This window comes from Carassius carassius, chromosome 25, assembly GCF_963082965.1.
Source record: "Carassius carassius chromosome 25, fCarCar2.1, whole genome shotgun sequence".
NCBI classification, from domain to species: Eukaryota; Metazoa; Chordata; class Actinopteri; order Cypriniformes; family Cyprinidae; genus Carassius; species Carassius carassius.
The window spans coordinates 7,968,793-7,983,392 of NC_081779.1; the positions used below are offsets into that span (position 1 = coordinate 7,968,793).

General features: G+C 37.9%; 1 protein-coding gene across 1 annotated transcript; it reads left to right on the forward strand.

Moving 5' to 3' along the window:
• LOC132104853 (uncharacterized) lies at positions 1-13,709 on the forward strand. The gene is made up of 3 exons (XM_059510380.1): positions 1-446; positions 6,072-6,138; positions 12,301-13,709. The coding sequence occupies exons 1-3, from the start codon at positions 156-158 to the stop codon at positions 13,707-13,709; spliced, it is 1,767 nt and encodes a 588-aa protein (XP_059366363.1). The 5' UTR covers positions 1-155.
• Positions 13,710-14,600: the final 891 nt, after the last annotated feature.

The following is a 14,600-nucleotide window of genomic DNA, read 5'->3' on the forward strand; positions in this document are numbered from 1 at the left end:
AATTATGTTTTTATTACTTATGCTCCTACAAAAAGGCCAACAAAAAGAAAAACTAAATCTCCCATGATGCCGTGCGTTTCCTCCGCTATCTCGCGCCTTTCCATCTTGTTCCTCCCGAGAGCTCAGCGCCGTAGTTGTTGTTGTGGCATGTAATAATGGCGGCAGCAGGAGGCGGATTACTAGCCTCGGCTGCTGTAGCGACCATAAACACCTCCGCCACAGTTCGCTGCCGTTTCCCAGGTCGGCCATGGACGTCTCGGAGCCTGCTGAAGACGGAGAAACGCTCTCATGTCGTTCGGGTGAGGACTGAGGATGAAAAAGGGCCAAGGCCCGTCGACGTTAGAGCTACGCTGAGAGAGGATCCGTCACTGTCGCGCCTGCTCGGGCTGGCGGAGAAACACAGGCGCCAGCGCGAGGCGGGATTCTGCACGAGCGGGAGCGATGAGGTGAGTGCTTCGCCAAGTGAAATACAGTCACGGTACTAATGCGCAGCAAGTGCATCATCAGCATGGCGCTGAGTTGCTGTCCGTCTTTCCACGGTGTCCGTGCCTGCAGAGATGCAGCCGCCTGATCATAGTTGCACGGACGTGAGTTTGACAGATTACAGAGATGGAGCCTTCGCAGAGCATTTAAAGAGACGCAAGTCACATCGTGGAGTTTTGTCGGGCTGTCGAGATCTCATTGCGGGTGTTTCTCTCTGACTGGCGGTTTTGCAGTGGACACCCGGATTGTTTGTCGGTCAGTGACAGCGTGGTGTCCACGGATTAGTTATAAGGGAGTTTGTGTAAAGTTATCGGCTTTGGGATTTAATGCCAGTGTTGTTGACAGGTCTGTTTTTCTTGATAGTTTAATAGATGCTACGAATTTAGTTCAGACGTTTGGGAGGCGTGGCGTGCATCCGGTATATGATACCCTTAAAGTTTATGCATTCTGTTAGGAATCGTCTTTGAATTATTAAAATATGTCTTGTTTCTAAAAATCATAGATCCGTTTGTACAACGTCAGGTAGCAGTGTTTATAAACAAGTTCTCTGCTTCGTTGTAATTTTTGTTAACTTCATTTAATAATTAAATTCTAAACTATCTGCTTTGAGAGGACTATCCAGCATTATCCTTTTGTTGAAAGGATAGTTGCACTTTATGGGGATATGAAAAACTGAACTTGATTCCTTTTGACCCATAAGTAGTTGTTAGTAGCATTGCATGGTTTATAGTAGATGCTGACACTGATGTTTATCTGTGTGGACATTTTAGGGATGGGACGGTATGAAAATTTAATATCACGATTATAGTGACTAAAATTATCACGATTATCAATACTATCACGGTTTTGTTGAAACGAGATGAAAGTGTTCAAAAATAGTTGATGCTCACACTGAAAACATTTCAGCAAGTTTTATATTTAATAATCAACAAACAACTAATAAAACAAGCAACTCTATGCACTTAATTTAAAGAAAGATTAAATTCTGTGGCATTTCCTTCCTTACAATGAAAAGTGTAGAAGCATAGAAAAGCATAGAAAAGTCACTGACTTTCGCCATTCCTTCTCGAAAAAACCCCAAAAAAAACATTGTGCGCTGCGCTTGCGTCAGACTGTTGCTGGCTGGACATGATTTAATAGTGAGTTATTAAAACCACGATAATCAAACACGGTTTTAATGATAATTCATTTTTAAACGATATTACTAACCTTCAGCACATTTTATCATGGTTATCAATAAAACCGGTTATCGTCCCATCCCTAGGACATTTCTTTCTTGAGGTGTTTGAGAGAGACACAGACAAAGGATAGATTACATTGAAGACTTAAAGATTCTGCTTTTAATTTGTGTTGTATTTTGGAAATAATAATTTCAAAGTTTGCTGATTTTTAGTAATTTTCAGTAATTAACTTGTTACTGATGTGAAGCTGATGCTCTTTTCATCAGCTCTGCACATCTCTTTAAAGTCCTAGCATCAGACATGAGTGCAGAGGTTTATTTGTAACATTCTGTGATCATTTCACACCGACCTTCGTGGATCATTTCAGCATGAACTCTGTTGTATCAAGTCATTTGCAAATAAATAAAATGCTGTTACTTGCCACTTTATAGTTATTAAATTAATACAAAAATGTGAATGATTCATGGCCCTATAAGTGGTAAATTTTTCTAATTTCACCTGCTTTTAGGTCAGTATAATAACTGAATTAAGGAGCTGGCATCAGACTCCCGGTTCATGAGGACCCAAAATTAACTTTTTACTTTGTAGCACTGGTGCTCCCAACTTCAAAAAGTACCAGCACCAGCAAAAATTTAGGAGCACCACAACTAAAATATGTTTGTGTAAAATATATATACACATTTCTGCGCTAGTTAGCTCCCGGTCACGTGACAATGGAGCACAGTGAAAGGGAATGTTTGACAGCGAATATTAACCAACCTAAAATCTGCTTTAAACGTAAGAACGTAAAGTTGAAGTTTAATTGATTGTGATATAATGGTTCACTGGTCAACAATTATTTGCACTCTCACAAATGCTCCCAAATATATTTTGAGGTTGCACACATTAAATTTAGGGAGCATATGCAACTAAAACGATCGCACTTTCAAGCCTTGCATGAAAGCTTGTATCTCATTTCAAATGTATTTAAATTGCAGCTTTTAATAGTTAATGTTAACATCTCTGCTCACTAATATGAACCAGGTGAGAAAAAATAAGTACTTGTGCCATGTGCTGAACTTCAAAAATAGTGCATTGTTTTATAAAAGGTTAGTATATTAAATTAGTACTGTGATTTGTATTAGGGGTGTGCACGGATAGTCGAACATTCGAATATTCGTTCTGCTCTAATTATTCAATAAATTAAAATATTCGAATTTCGCTATATTTTTGCTTGCCATAAAAAAAAAATCCACAATAAAACCTAATTCGGTAACTTTCTGTGATTCTCCACGGCATATTTGAAGATGTATGCAAGCAAAAAATAATTAATGAATGAATAAGAACTGCGGGGGGTGTCTGCGGTCTTGGGTGAAGGGATGGGGGGCTTATGATATTAGACTTCGCTAGTCTGCCACAAAAAACAACAACAATAAAATCATGAACTCAAATGTCATTGTAAAAAAAAAAAAAAAAATCAATGACTGTTGTAACAGTGCGTAAATCAGACCTTTCTGTAACGCTAACGCCAATAAGCTTAAACGAAAAAAACTAAATAATTGTGTAGCGGAGTATTTTTACAGTGCCGCGAACTGTCAATCACTCCTGTACGCATGCATCACTGTTCTCCTCGCAGCTGCAGCAACTTGCACTCTCTTCATCAAGCTTTAAAACAAAAAGGGGACAAAAATGTTGTATTGTCTTTGTGCATATACAGCCGTGGCCAAAAGTTTTGAGAATTACATAAATATTGGAAATTGGAAAAGTTTCTGCTTAAGTTTTTATAATACCAATTTGCATATACTCCAGAAGGTTATGAAGAGTGATCAGATGAATTGCAAAGTCCATGAAAATTAACTTAATCCCAAAAAAACCTTTCCACTGCATTTCATTGCTGTCATTAAAGGACCTGCTGAGATCATTTCAGTAATCGTCTTGTTAACTCAGGTGAGAATGTTGACGAGCACAAGGCTGGAGATCATTATGTCAGGCTGATTGGGTTAGAATGGCAGACTTGACATGTTAAAAGGAGGGTGATGCTTGAAATCATTGTTCTTCCATTGTTAACCATGGTGACCTGCAAAGAAACGCGTGCAGCCATCATTGCATTGCATAAAAATGGCAGAAAGTATAGTGTATAAAATCTTCGGCAGAAAGTATATTGAATGGACTGCTGAGGACTGGGGCAAAGTCATATTCTCCGATGAAGCCCCTTTCCGATTGTTTGGGGCATCTGGAAAAAGGCTTGTCCGGAGAAGAAAAGGTGAGCGCTACCATCAGTCCTGTGTCATGCCAACAGTAAAGCATCCTGACACCATTCATGTGTGGGGTTGCTTCTCATCCAAGGAAGTAGGCTCACTCACAATTCTGCCCAAAAACAAAGCCATGAATAAAGAATGGTACCAAAACACCCTCCAACAGCAACTTCTTCCAACAATCCAACAACAGTTTGGTGAAGAACAATGCATTTTCCAGCACGATGGAGCACCGTGCCATAAGGCAAAAGTGATAACTAAGTGGCTCGGGGACCAGAATGTTGAAATTTTGGGTCCATGGCCTGGAAACTCCCCAGATCTTAATCCCATTGAGAACTTGTGGTCAATCCTCAAGAGGCGGGTGGACAAACAAAAACCCACTAATTCTGACAAACTCCAAGAAGTGATTATGAAAGAATGGGTTGCTATCAGTCAGGATTTGGACTGTCCTGAATTTTTCGGGACGTTTGGTCACCCTAATGCCCACTCGTCGGAAAAGGCTGAGCCAGTTCTTCAGCGATGATTACAGAGAGTCCAGCCGAGACGAGTGGGAACAGTTCTTGCTGGAGCCATGTATTCCACCAGATGAGGATCCCAATCAGTGGTGAAACGAAAACACGAAGCGCTTCACAAAACTTATTCCGTTATTTGTGAGTCCCGACAACGTCTGTGCCGTCAGAGCGCATTTTCTCCGCGGCCGGCCTTATTGTTAACAGACTAAGGAGCCGACTTTCCCCCGATCATGTTTACATGCCCGTATTTCTTAACAAGAACATGTAAAACAATAGAAAAAAAAGCAAAAAATATTTGCTGACAGTTTAAAAGTTAAGTGTAAGCTACGTTCTGTACAATAGCCTAATTGCTGCAGGCTGCTTTAAGTTTTTTCTTTGTTCATTTAAAAAAATGTTTTTTTTTAATCTGTACTTTTGTTTGTTTGCACGCATTGTTAATGGTTTTCAGCTACAAAACACAATGTGTAATGTTCAAGCTTATTGTAAGCTTGTTCAAAAATGATGGAAACAATAAATGTTGCTGAAAAATAACGCCTGTCTCATTAAACTTAATTTAAATAAACGAATATTCGATTATTAAATTTTTTTTGAATAATCGATTATTCGTTTTTTTGTGAGCTCTAATATTCAAATGTGATATTTGCGGAAAACGCCCATCCCTAATTTGTATTGTATCAGCATTTCTCAACACTTAGTCTTTCATAGAGATCAAGCAGGGATCCCATGAGGGCTGAAACGATTCCTCGAGTAACTTGATTACAAAAAATGAGCGAGGCAAATTCCTCTGCCTCGAAGCCTCTTTTAATTTATTTTAAAATGATTTTTTTAATGTGACACAATGCGTTTACGTCACCCACAAAGCGGAAGGAGACACAAGCGCTGTGTCCGAAATCGCATAATGCAAGGAGTCAGCAGTGTTTTTTTGATTTGAGGGCATGTAAATTAAATTAATGTTTTATGTGCATCTCAGAAAATGCTTTATTTAAAACCCCAACTGAATGGCACTTAAAAGCACTTAATTCATCTGTCAACTTTCTTGTCATTGTTCACAGTACAAGTACAGACAAAGAAACAATGGGTAGTAATTAAATGTTTATTTTTGATGTATGCATTGCATTCTATGCATTTAAAAAATACAAATTTTTTTTTCTAAAAAAGGAAACTTAGTTGTTCATTTTAAGAGACCTAGGAGTCTTATTTTCTCTTGCACAATTAATATTGCCGTTTAATTAAGCAAAAACACATTTTATCCGCTTACTCGATTAATCGATGGAATTTTTGGTAGAATACTCGATTACTAAAATATTCGATAGCTACAGCCCTACATGCTACATGTTTGTTTTTGGTGTATGTGAAGCCTGGCCTATTATATTTAAGTACTCATGGAAACTGTTGTCTTTGTTGAATATTTGTTCTGTATAATTCCAGTGTTATCAATCAAGCAGGGAGTTTGTAGTGCTGCCATCTGTCATTGTACTCAGCAGCAGTGAGTAATAGAATGGACTGCAAACATTCATTGAACTGCTATTTGATTAGCCAGTGGAGAGAAAGGGCAAATATTTCTACGTATTTGAGAATCACTTGATGTTAAATTTTTAAAATACATTTAAGGTCTGCATGTGGTTTTGAGTTGTTACATTTTATCCATCGTTCTTTCTCAGGAGGGAGACTTCACAGGCTTTAAAGTGGATGGTCAATGTTCCTTGCATTCTGGACAAAGCTTATCAAGTGAGTGTTTCATTTGTTTCCATGTCTAAGCATTTTGATGGCATAAACCAGGGGTTGGCAAATAAGTTTGGCATCAGGCCTCCAAAAAATTTGCTTAGATGACGGCCCAGAACATAGTCAAAGGATAATTTAAGACATTAGGCCTAATTGATGAAAAATGCAACTATTGCCTGTGACAAATCCGTCCTCACTCCGCGTTTATAGTATTTCAGTTTGTTTGAAATTAGGGAAGCAACGATACCATTTTTTCAGAACCGATCCAATCTGATACAGAAAATTCTGAATATTGATATATTAACAGTTATTTTAAAAATGAAAAGGTACTTTAAATATGAAATTAAAACCACCAGTTGGTGGCAGTAAGTTACTGTTAGTAAGCGAGTCGTTGCAACTGAACCTTATCATTTAAACGGTTGATTCAATCAGGAACAAAACACAGTCATGTTGCTCAGAGAGGCAAAACAGCGCTGTGGCTGTGTTTGGAATTATTTTTTGTTGGCGAAGTAGAGCATTACAGGCAATAGTGTCTAAAACTTTAGTATCTTAAAGGGGTCATATGATGCTTTTTAAAAGATAATTATTAAATGTTTTTGGTGTAACAGAATATGTTGACATGCTTTAATGTTCAAAAATCACATTATTTTTCAAATACTGTACATTGCCACGTTCCAGGCAACCCGTAACCCATGTTTTCCCAACCTTCTACCCATGAAAATGCACTGGAACAGCAGTCAAACCCGTGACTTCCCACCCGTGAACTCGTACTAGATCGATGTACTTCCAGTTCCGAGCTATGATCTAGCTAAAATTCCTTGCACTCAGGAAGTTTGGCGTGACTTGCCTGGAATGTTACAAAGTTGTGAGTCGTGGTTTGAAGTTGTGACTTACGGGCTCAAAAACCTGCCTGGAACGCAGCATTATTGTAGGTCGTCTATGCCCCGCCTCTCAAATGCATCATATTCTACAAATTCCCTCCTTCTGACAAGTGCAGTCTGCTTTGATTGGATCCAGTGCATTGTTATTGGCAGAACACCGCAAGCACTCGTTGGAAATTTAACACGCATTTCCATAATCGCTAACTTCACCTTTCAAAATAAATGCAGACAGTTAATAATGTCAGTTCAAGCCTGAAAGGGGAACAGTGTCAACTTGACAGACACCGTGATGAAGCTCGTATGTGTTTGCAGCACACAAGCCACGGACGGTTAAGACAGCTGACTCCACTGTGTGACCCTGTATATCTATCTCTCTCTCTCTCTCGCTCAGCGCAAAGCTCCACATTTTAACAGACAGTAGCAAATACTTAAACTAATTACAAAACATACTTCCAGTAGCTGATTCAGAAGTTCCAGATTGTCGCAGCAAAGTCAGAATGACCTCCTCTCCAAGGTTCACAAAATGGTCGTCCATAAAATGCGTTGCTGTTCTGTTGTAAGTAACGTTAATCTTAAAGATTCCTAAATGTATCTTCTTTAGGAAGGCCAAATAAAGTGCTTTTGCTTTAGCCTAGATACACACAGCATCTCCCTGACACGACTGCTTCAACACTAACTGTGGTTACTGAAACATGCCTTCCTTCTTAGTGTGAACATTTGGGCGATATTACACAAATATTTCTACATGGGGGCGTGTTTAAACGAGGCGTTTTAGGAGGGGAGTGACAGAGTCTTAACTTTGATAAAGAATATCTCTTTGGATTTGAGACTTTAGTCTTTGCAACTTTACAGATCTTCTTCATGCACCAAGAGCTTCTAACACTCCAAAGAAAAAGGAAAAATTTAAATCTCATCATATGACCCCTTTAATAGTAACTTTTAATATTCATTTATTGAACTGTTGCATAAAATCATTAACACATTTGTAATTATGCTGACTTTTCAAGGTGAAAACTGTCACTCTTCGTGTGATATTGACTAACTTTCTGTGGTATTTTTACACACAACTGTATGGGCTGTGTGTGTGTCACAGAGAAAGAATGAGACAATCAACATGAATGGCGCTTAGTCTTTCACAAAACATAGCTAAGTTAGGGACATCATAACTAGCCACCATATGGATTTGCAGTCTTAAATATCCCTGCGTCCCAATGTGCATACTACCCACCCTAGCTGCCCTAGATAGTATTGAAAATGACTAATATCATATAGAATTTAGCATGGATCGTGTGGACAGGCTATGTCCAGTGTTTATTGGGTTGTGCGTTAGTAATAATGGTCCATGGGGAAACACAGTGTTCCGTGTGTAATTACAGTAAATGGGCTAGCAACAGCTGTACTGGGCAATAGGGATGGGCATTCGATTAAATTTTCTTAGTCGACCGTCGAGAGAATTAACGATCGACTATCGATTAATCATTAATATTTTTATAATATAATTAATTATTTAATTTTTATAATTAATACAAAATACAGCGTGTTTTTCCTCGGTGAGACCTTTATTACAAGATCAACTTGTGGCAGGGTTGTTAAACTACGTTCAGGCAAACCGAACATATATGCGCATGCAGATGCGGTGCTCTAAAGCAGCGGAACCTGCAGCTGCGAGCCGGCGTTCTTAAACAGAGACCTCATTTGTTCCAAAATAATAATAATAATAAAAGAATCATGTTAAACAATAACATTAAAAAAAAAACATAATAATACTTAGATCTGACAGGTTTTGTCAAAATGTAACTCAAAACTATCCAAGCCAGAAGAAAAGGCCAGATATTAGCCTTCCTAACAATTACGCTAACTTAACAATTTATGCTACTTAAAGCCTCGTGTAAAATAACTAACTTTAGTAACTAGCATACAACTTCTGCACGAGTCTACGGATTTTTGTTGAGAAATATAAGCATGTTGACATGATCTGGGGTCAGACGCGACCCCAACCTGGTGACCGTCAGTCCAGCCGCCGAAAACACCTGCTCTGAGGGAACTGACGTTGCCGGGATGCACAGGTACATAATTTGAGTCGTGGCCATGTTGTACTTATACATGGCATCGCAATGTTTGCAGTTAACTATTTCGCTTTTTAAATCAAAATGGTCCCACGCCACATTTCGCCATGACCTCTTCATGATTATTCTTTTGTAATCAAAACGGAAGATCACAGATAACAGAGTAGGGTGTCAAATATTGCACCTTGGTGGTAAAATATTTAATTGCTGCCACACAGTGAAATTCATTTCATTGCTTCAAGACTCACTACGCAACGCAACCTGCATTAGATTAAAAAAATGCATTAGATTTATCGATAACAAATTAACGTGATCGAAGAAATTCTTAACAATCAATTATCGATCCTCGATTAATCATGCCCGTCCCTACTGGGCAATGCTGATAAAATGACGCTCTCATGACGATATGCTTTGCTCACATCTGTTCAATGAAAGTGATTATTTTTTTGCCTTTTTTATATTCAGTATCATTAAAATGATTGAATGAAATTAAAAAGTCTTACAAAGGTTTTTGGCCAAGTGCATGTAGAATATTAAAGGGGTGGTTGATTGCGATTTCACTCTTTTAACGTTAGAGTGTAATGTTGCTGTTTGAGCATAAACAATATCTGCAAAGATACGAAAGTTCAATGTGAACAGATATATCGTCTTTTAAAATTCTGCCAGTTTAATGCCTACAAACACACAAATATACATTCACCTAAGTAACCATTCGGTGTCCATAAGCTCATCAGTCAGCTAGAAAAATAACTATAAAGAGGAGCATTTTGCTATATTTATGCACTGTTGCATTTTATTATTTTTTACTTAAACTGTAGTCTACATGATTCAACTCCTCCTATAAAATTACATTTTACTAATTAAGAAAAATAGACTGAAAGTGTGAAAGACATACACTCTTAAAAATAAAGGTGCTTAAAAGGTTCTCATAGAAACAATTTTTTGTTCCACAAAGAAACAAAGGCTCTTTAAAGAACCATCTCTTTCTGTTCTTTTTATAATCTGAAGAAACTTTTTTCGCCACAAACCTTTTGTAAAATGTAAAGGTTCTTCAGATGTTAAAGGTTATTTTTGAATAGTCATCTACAAGATGGAATAAAATGCTGATAAAGTCAAGAAAAGATGAGACCGAAACACATGACAGTATGATTGAAATGTTAAATGTAAAGAAAAAAAATTTATAATAAAATAAAACATGTTTTTTTTCTGTGGCACCTAAAAAAACAATAATGTGGCGCCTAAGTTTTTTTTCTTGTAGGAGCCAATGGCTCCTTACTAGGGGTGTAATGGTATGTGTATTCGTACCGGACCGTTTCGGTACAGGGCTTTCGGTACGGTGCACGTGTGTACCGAATGACCGAATGCAATATTTTGTACTCGGAACGTAGGTACATTTTCGTGTTTCCAAACGAACGTATTAAGTGGCGGAAGTCTCCGCGTTCAGCACAAATCCCGCCCTGCAGCTGATTCTAAGGCCGGTGACACACTGGCTGCGTGGCGTGAGCGACGAGCGTGGCGTTTCTGCTGTGTATCAGTTGCGTGACGGCTGCCTCGCGTTTTCTGTGTCTTTACACACCAGAATCGTGCCTGAAGCGGCTCTGACGCGCTGCTGCTACTGTAGTGACATAGAGGGAGACCGCCGAGGCACCGACAGACCAGGATCTTGTCTTCACGACAACAATATCTATACTTCATGTTGAGCATAAATATAAAGCCTACTGATAAAGGACACCGTCAACACTATTGACGGCAAAATAGATTATGTTTGACAGGTGCAATATGCCAGTGTGTCACCGGCCTAAGGTTTTCAAAAGGCATCACGCGAGTGTGAACATCACTACAACTGGGAAAAAAACTATTGTAATTCAAACGCAGCTCCCGTCGGCATTTAAACAGACCTCTGCTCTTAATTCAGATCGGTCCAATGCAATAACGAAATCTGAGCAGGTCTAAAAACTGAAACTGTTGATGCTGCACTTCACACTTTGGAAAAGTTATATATATTTTTTAAATATGAGCAGGCCTACAAGCTGGGATTGGTAACGCTGCACTGTAATCATAGTTATTTATTTATATTTTTCATTATATCTTATTATATGATATTGGTTTGAGACTGAGAGTATTTTATTTAGTGGAGAACTTTGCAGCAGTATTTTATTTCTTATTCTTTTATTTTATATATATTTTATTAAAAAGTATTTAAAAAAAAGTGTAAACAAATTGTAAAAAAAAGTTTATAGTAATAAACAACCTGCAGTTTAATGTTTGCATTTCTTTCCCTTACTGTACCGAAAATGAACCGAACCGTGACTTTAAAACCGAGGTACGTACCGAACCGTGATTTTTGCGTACCGTTACACCCCTACTCCTTACTAAATTTTTTTTTTTTAACAAAGCATTTAATACATGTTAGACTGCACCCCGTAAACACAATCAAGCCTAGGAAAAAAAAACAAAAAAAACTTTTAACCACCCCTTTAAGGTTTCAGACCAGAATTTTCATTCTGGGCTAGAATCGATAGGCGAAATCAAAATTTTTATTTTACAAGTTTTCAATTCCTGACCTTAAGTATCTGATTCAAAATTGGAATTGATTTTCGATTTTACAATCCTAGACAATCATCAATATTTTATTGTGCAAAATGTCATGAGGAAAATGAAATGTTTTCCTCTGATATTTGTGTTTTTCTTAATTTATTGGTCAACGTTGGAAGTTTAGCGGCTAATCAGCTATATAATTGTGCGTTAATTTATGCATATTTTTACATTAAGAATACCTACACCTAATCTATCTTTTGTAACAGTAACAGTTTAAATGACACTATTAAATGTTAAATCAATGTAATAATAACACTGTTAAATATTAAGCAGATCTTAATCCTTTCATACATAGTGTTGTTATGCCTTAATTCTGTTTTTAGCAGTTTTATAATATAATTAAAAAGTAAATAGGATTAAATATTTTAGTTTAGAATTTTAATTGAAATATTTTAATAATTATCTATATCATAATTTTCCAAAAGTTTGATATTGATGCATCCCTAATTGAGTTGGTCGAATAATTTTGTATGCTGACCGTTAAAAACTTTTTTTTTTTTTTTTGAAGGGCTAGCCATGATTAATCACATTGTTGACACTCTCTTGCCTGTTTTTTTTAGGTTTATTGTGTTTATTAAAAATAACATGTTTTAATAATTTTTTTGTCAATCTCTTTTCTAAAGGCAGTCTCCTTAAACTGGCATCCTCACAGGTGAAGCTGGTGAACCTGGTGAAAGGCAAAAGATTTTCCAGAACTGACCAAAAATCTGCAATGCCCAAAATGGTTGTTAAAATGGCAGCCAAAAAAGTGACCAAAAAAGTAACTGAACGGGTACAAAAGCCATCTGTGGATAAAGGTGCACAATTGAAACAGGGCAGCTCAAGTAAGAGAAATTGCAGAGTACTCAGGAACCAGAGAGAGGGAACATGTGTCTCCTCAAAGACAGGAAATTATGTAAATATGGAAGGGGCTTTTGGAGAGGCGGAGATCACTAGAAAGACAAAGAAGTGCAGTTCCAGTGCAGTAGACAGACGGACAAGGCAGGGAAAATTAGTGTGGACTTTAACACTGGTTAAAGGTAAAGAGCGAGCCTCCAGAGTTAAAGACCAAAGAGCTTCAACAGAATATGCTAAGACCCACAGGAACAAGACCAAGGGAATGACTGGTAGTGATCAGGCAGGTGCTGTATCTTCAAAACCAATGGCCAAACAGAGAAGGGGCAGAAAGTCAGACACAAATGAGGAGCCTCTTAGTTCTCTTGGTGGAGATGCAGGAGTGTCTTTTAGCGACAGTTCTTCCCAAAAGAAGCCTTTTGTAAGGCAACAAAGGTTACTGCAACAGGACAGTCAAGGACAGACCCCTAGCATGCAAAGAAAGAGACAGCAGCTTGCTCTACAGACAGACTCTACACATGCGCTCCAACCGATGGAAGGACAGGAACAGACACTTGGAGAGATTGAGCGATCCAGCTCTGGAGGCCAAGCTAAACAGCCTAAACACTCAACCAGACCAATTGTTAGTGCTCGATCTTCTCGGGTCATCAAGGTCCCTAAGAGGTTCATGGATGATGAGCGCATGTCTGCGCTCCCAGAAAGAGGGTCCCCGAAGAAACCAGCTCTTAATGAGATCCCAATGGTTCTCGGTAAACCGAGTGTTGAGCTGCAAAGACTTGATTCTGGAAGCAAGCTGAAGACCGCACAGGAATCGCCGATCCTAAACAATGAGGAAAAATGTGTTTCCGAAAAGGTGCAATCTCAGGGCGTCAAACCCATTTTGAGTTCCTCTAGGCTCTCTGGTGGTCCTCGTGGGAGGGGTGGGAGACTCGGTCAATCCATGGACCGCTGTAAGGTATACTGGAAGTTGAAGAAGCTCACAGCATGCCTGGCAAAACGAAGGATGCAGCGAATTGCTAGTGCAAGCTCCATGCTAACAGAGGTCTGTGCTGAGGGAGAGACCCATGATGAGGAAAGAAGAAAGTCTGATCTCAAATTGCAGGACATGTGTTCTCCAGGGGTGGTACCAAAAGTAGCCATTCATGTTGGGGAACTTTCAGGTCAGACGCCACTTTCATCTTTGGCAAAATGCTCATAAGTTTTTTGGTCTGTTCTATTCTTTCCTACTCCTAATCCTGAGGTTAATTTATTCCTTCAATAGAGACTACCAACTTTGAAGGCACCACTGAAATGACTGCACAAAATGCCAAGATGATGGTGGAGCAAGGTGGAAACACCCTAAGAATGAGTATTTCTGGTGCCAATAAGAGGATGTTCCACCTGCTGAAGAGAGCCAGAGTCCAACTGATTAAAATTGACCAGCAGAAACAGCTCAAATCGGCTCAGGTCAGAAGGCAAACAGTGCTTTGTTGCATTAATACAAGTCACTGTGTTTCTGACAAGTTCTGACTATTCATAAGCTGGGGGACTCTGTTTATTTTCAAAGACTTATTCAAGGATCATTCAAACTTTTGGGGTCAGAACATATTTTTTAATTTAAACATTTTTGCCTTTTTTTTTTTTTAGCAAAGATGCATAAAAATTATTAAGTGACAGTATAAACATTTATATTGTTACAAAAGATTTATCTTACAAATAAATGTTCTTCAAGTAAAAGTGTTGTTCTATTCATCAAAGAATCCTGAAGAAAATTTATCACAGTATCCACAAAAATATTAAGTAGCTCAGCGGTTTTCAACATTGATAATAATAAAAAAAATGATCAACATATTAAAATGATTTCCGAAGGATCATTTGACACTGAGGACTGGAGTAATTATGTTGAAAATTAAATAATCAAATTATCACAGAAAAAAAAAACATTTTAAAATATATACAGATAGAAAATGTTGTTTGTAATAATACTTTACAATATTATTTAAAAAGTCATCTTTACAATTTTTTTTGATCAAATAAATACAGCCTTGGTGAGCATGAGAGACTTTAATTTTTAAAAATCTTATTCACCTAAAACAAAAACAAAAAAAAT

Bases quoted from the DNA above. Each gene is read 5' to 3' on its own strand.
- LOC132104853 (XM_059510380.1), top strand. From the start codon at position 156: ATGGCGGCAGCAGGAGGCGGATTACTAGCCTCGGCTGCTGTAGCGACC. The intron at 447-6,071 runs GTGAGTGCTTCG...GTTCTTTCTCAG, and splicing joins GCACGAGCGGGAGCGATGAG to GAGGGAGACTTCACAGGCTT. The intron at 6,139-12,300 runs GTGAGTGTTTCA...TCTTTTCTAAAG, and splicing joins TTCTGGACAAAGCTTATCAA to GCAGTCTCCTTAAACTGGCA.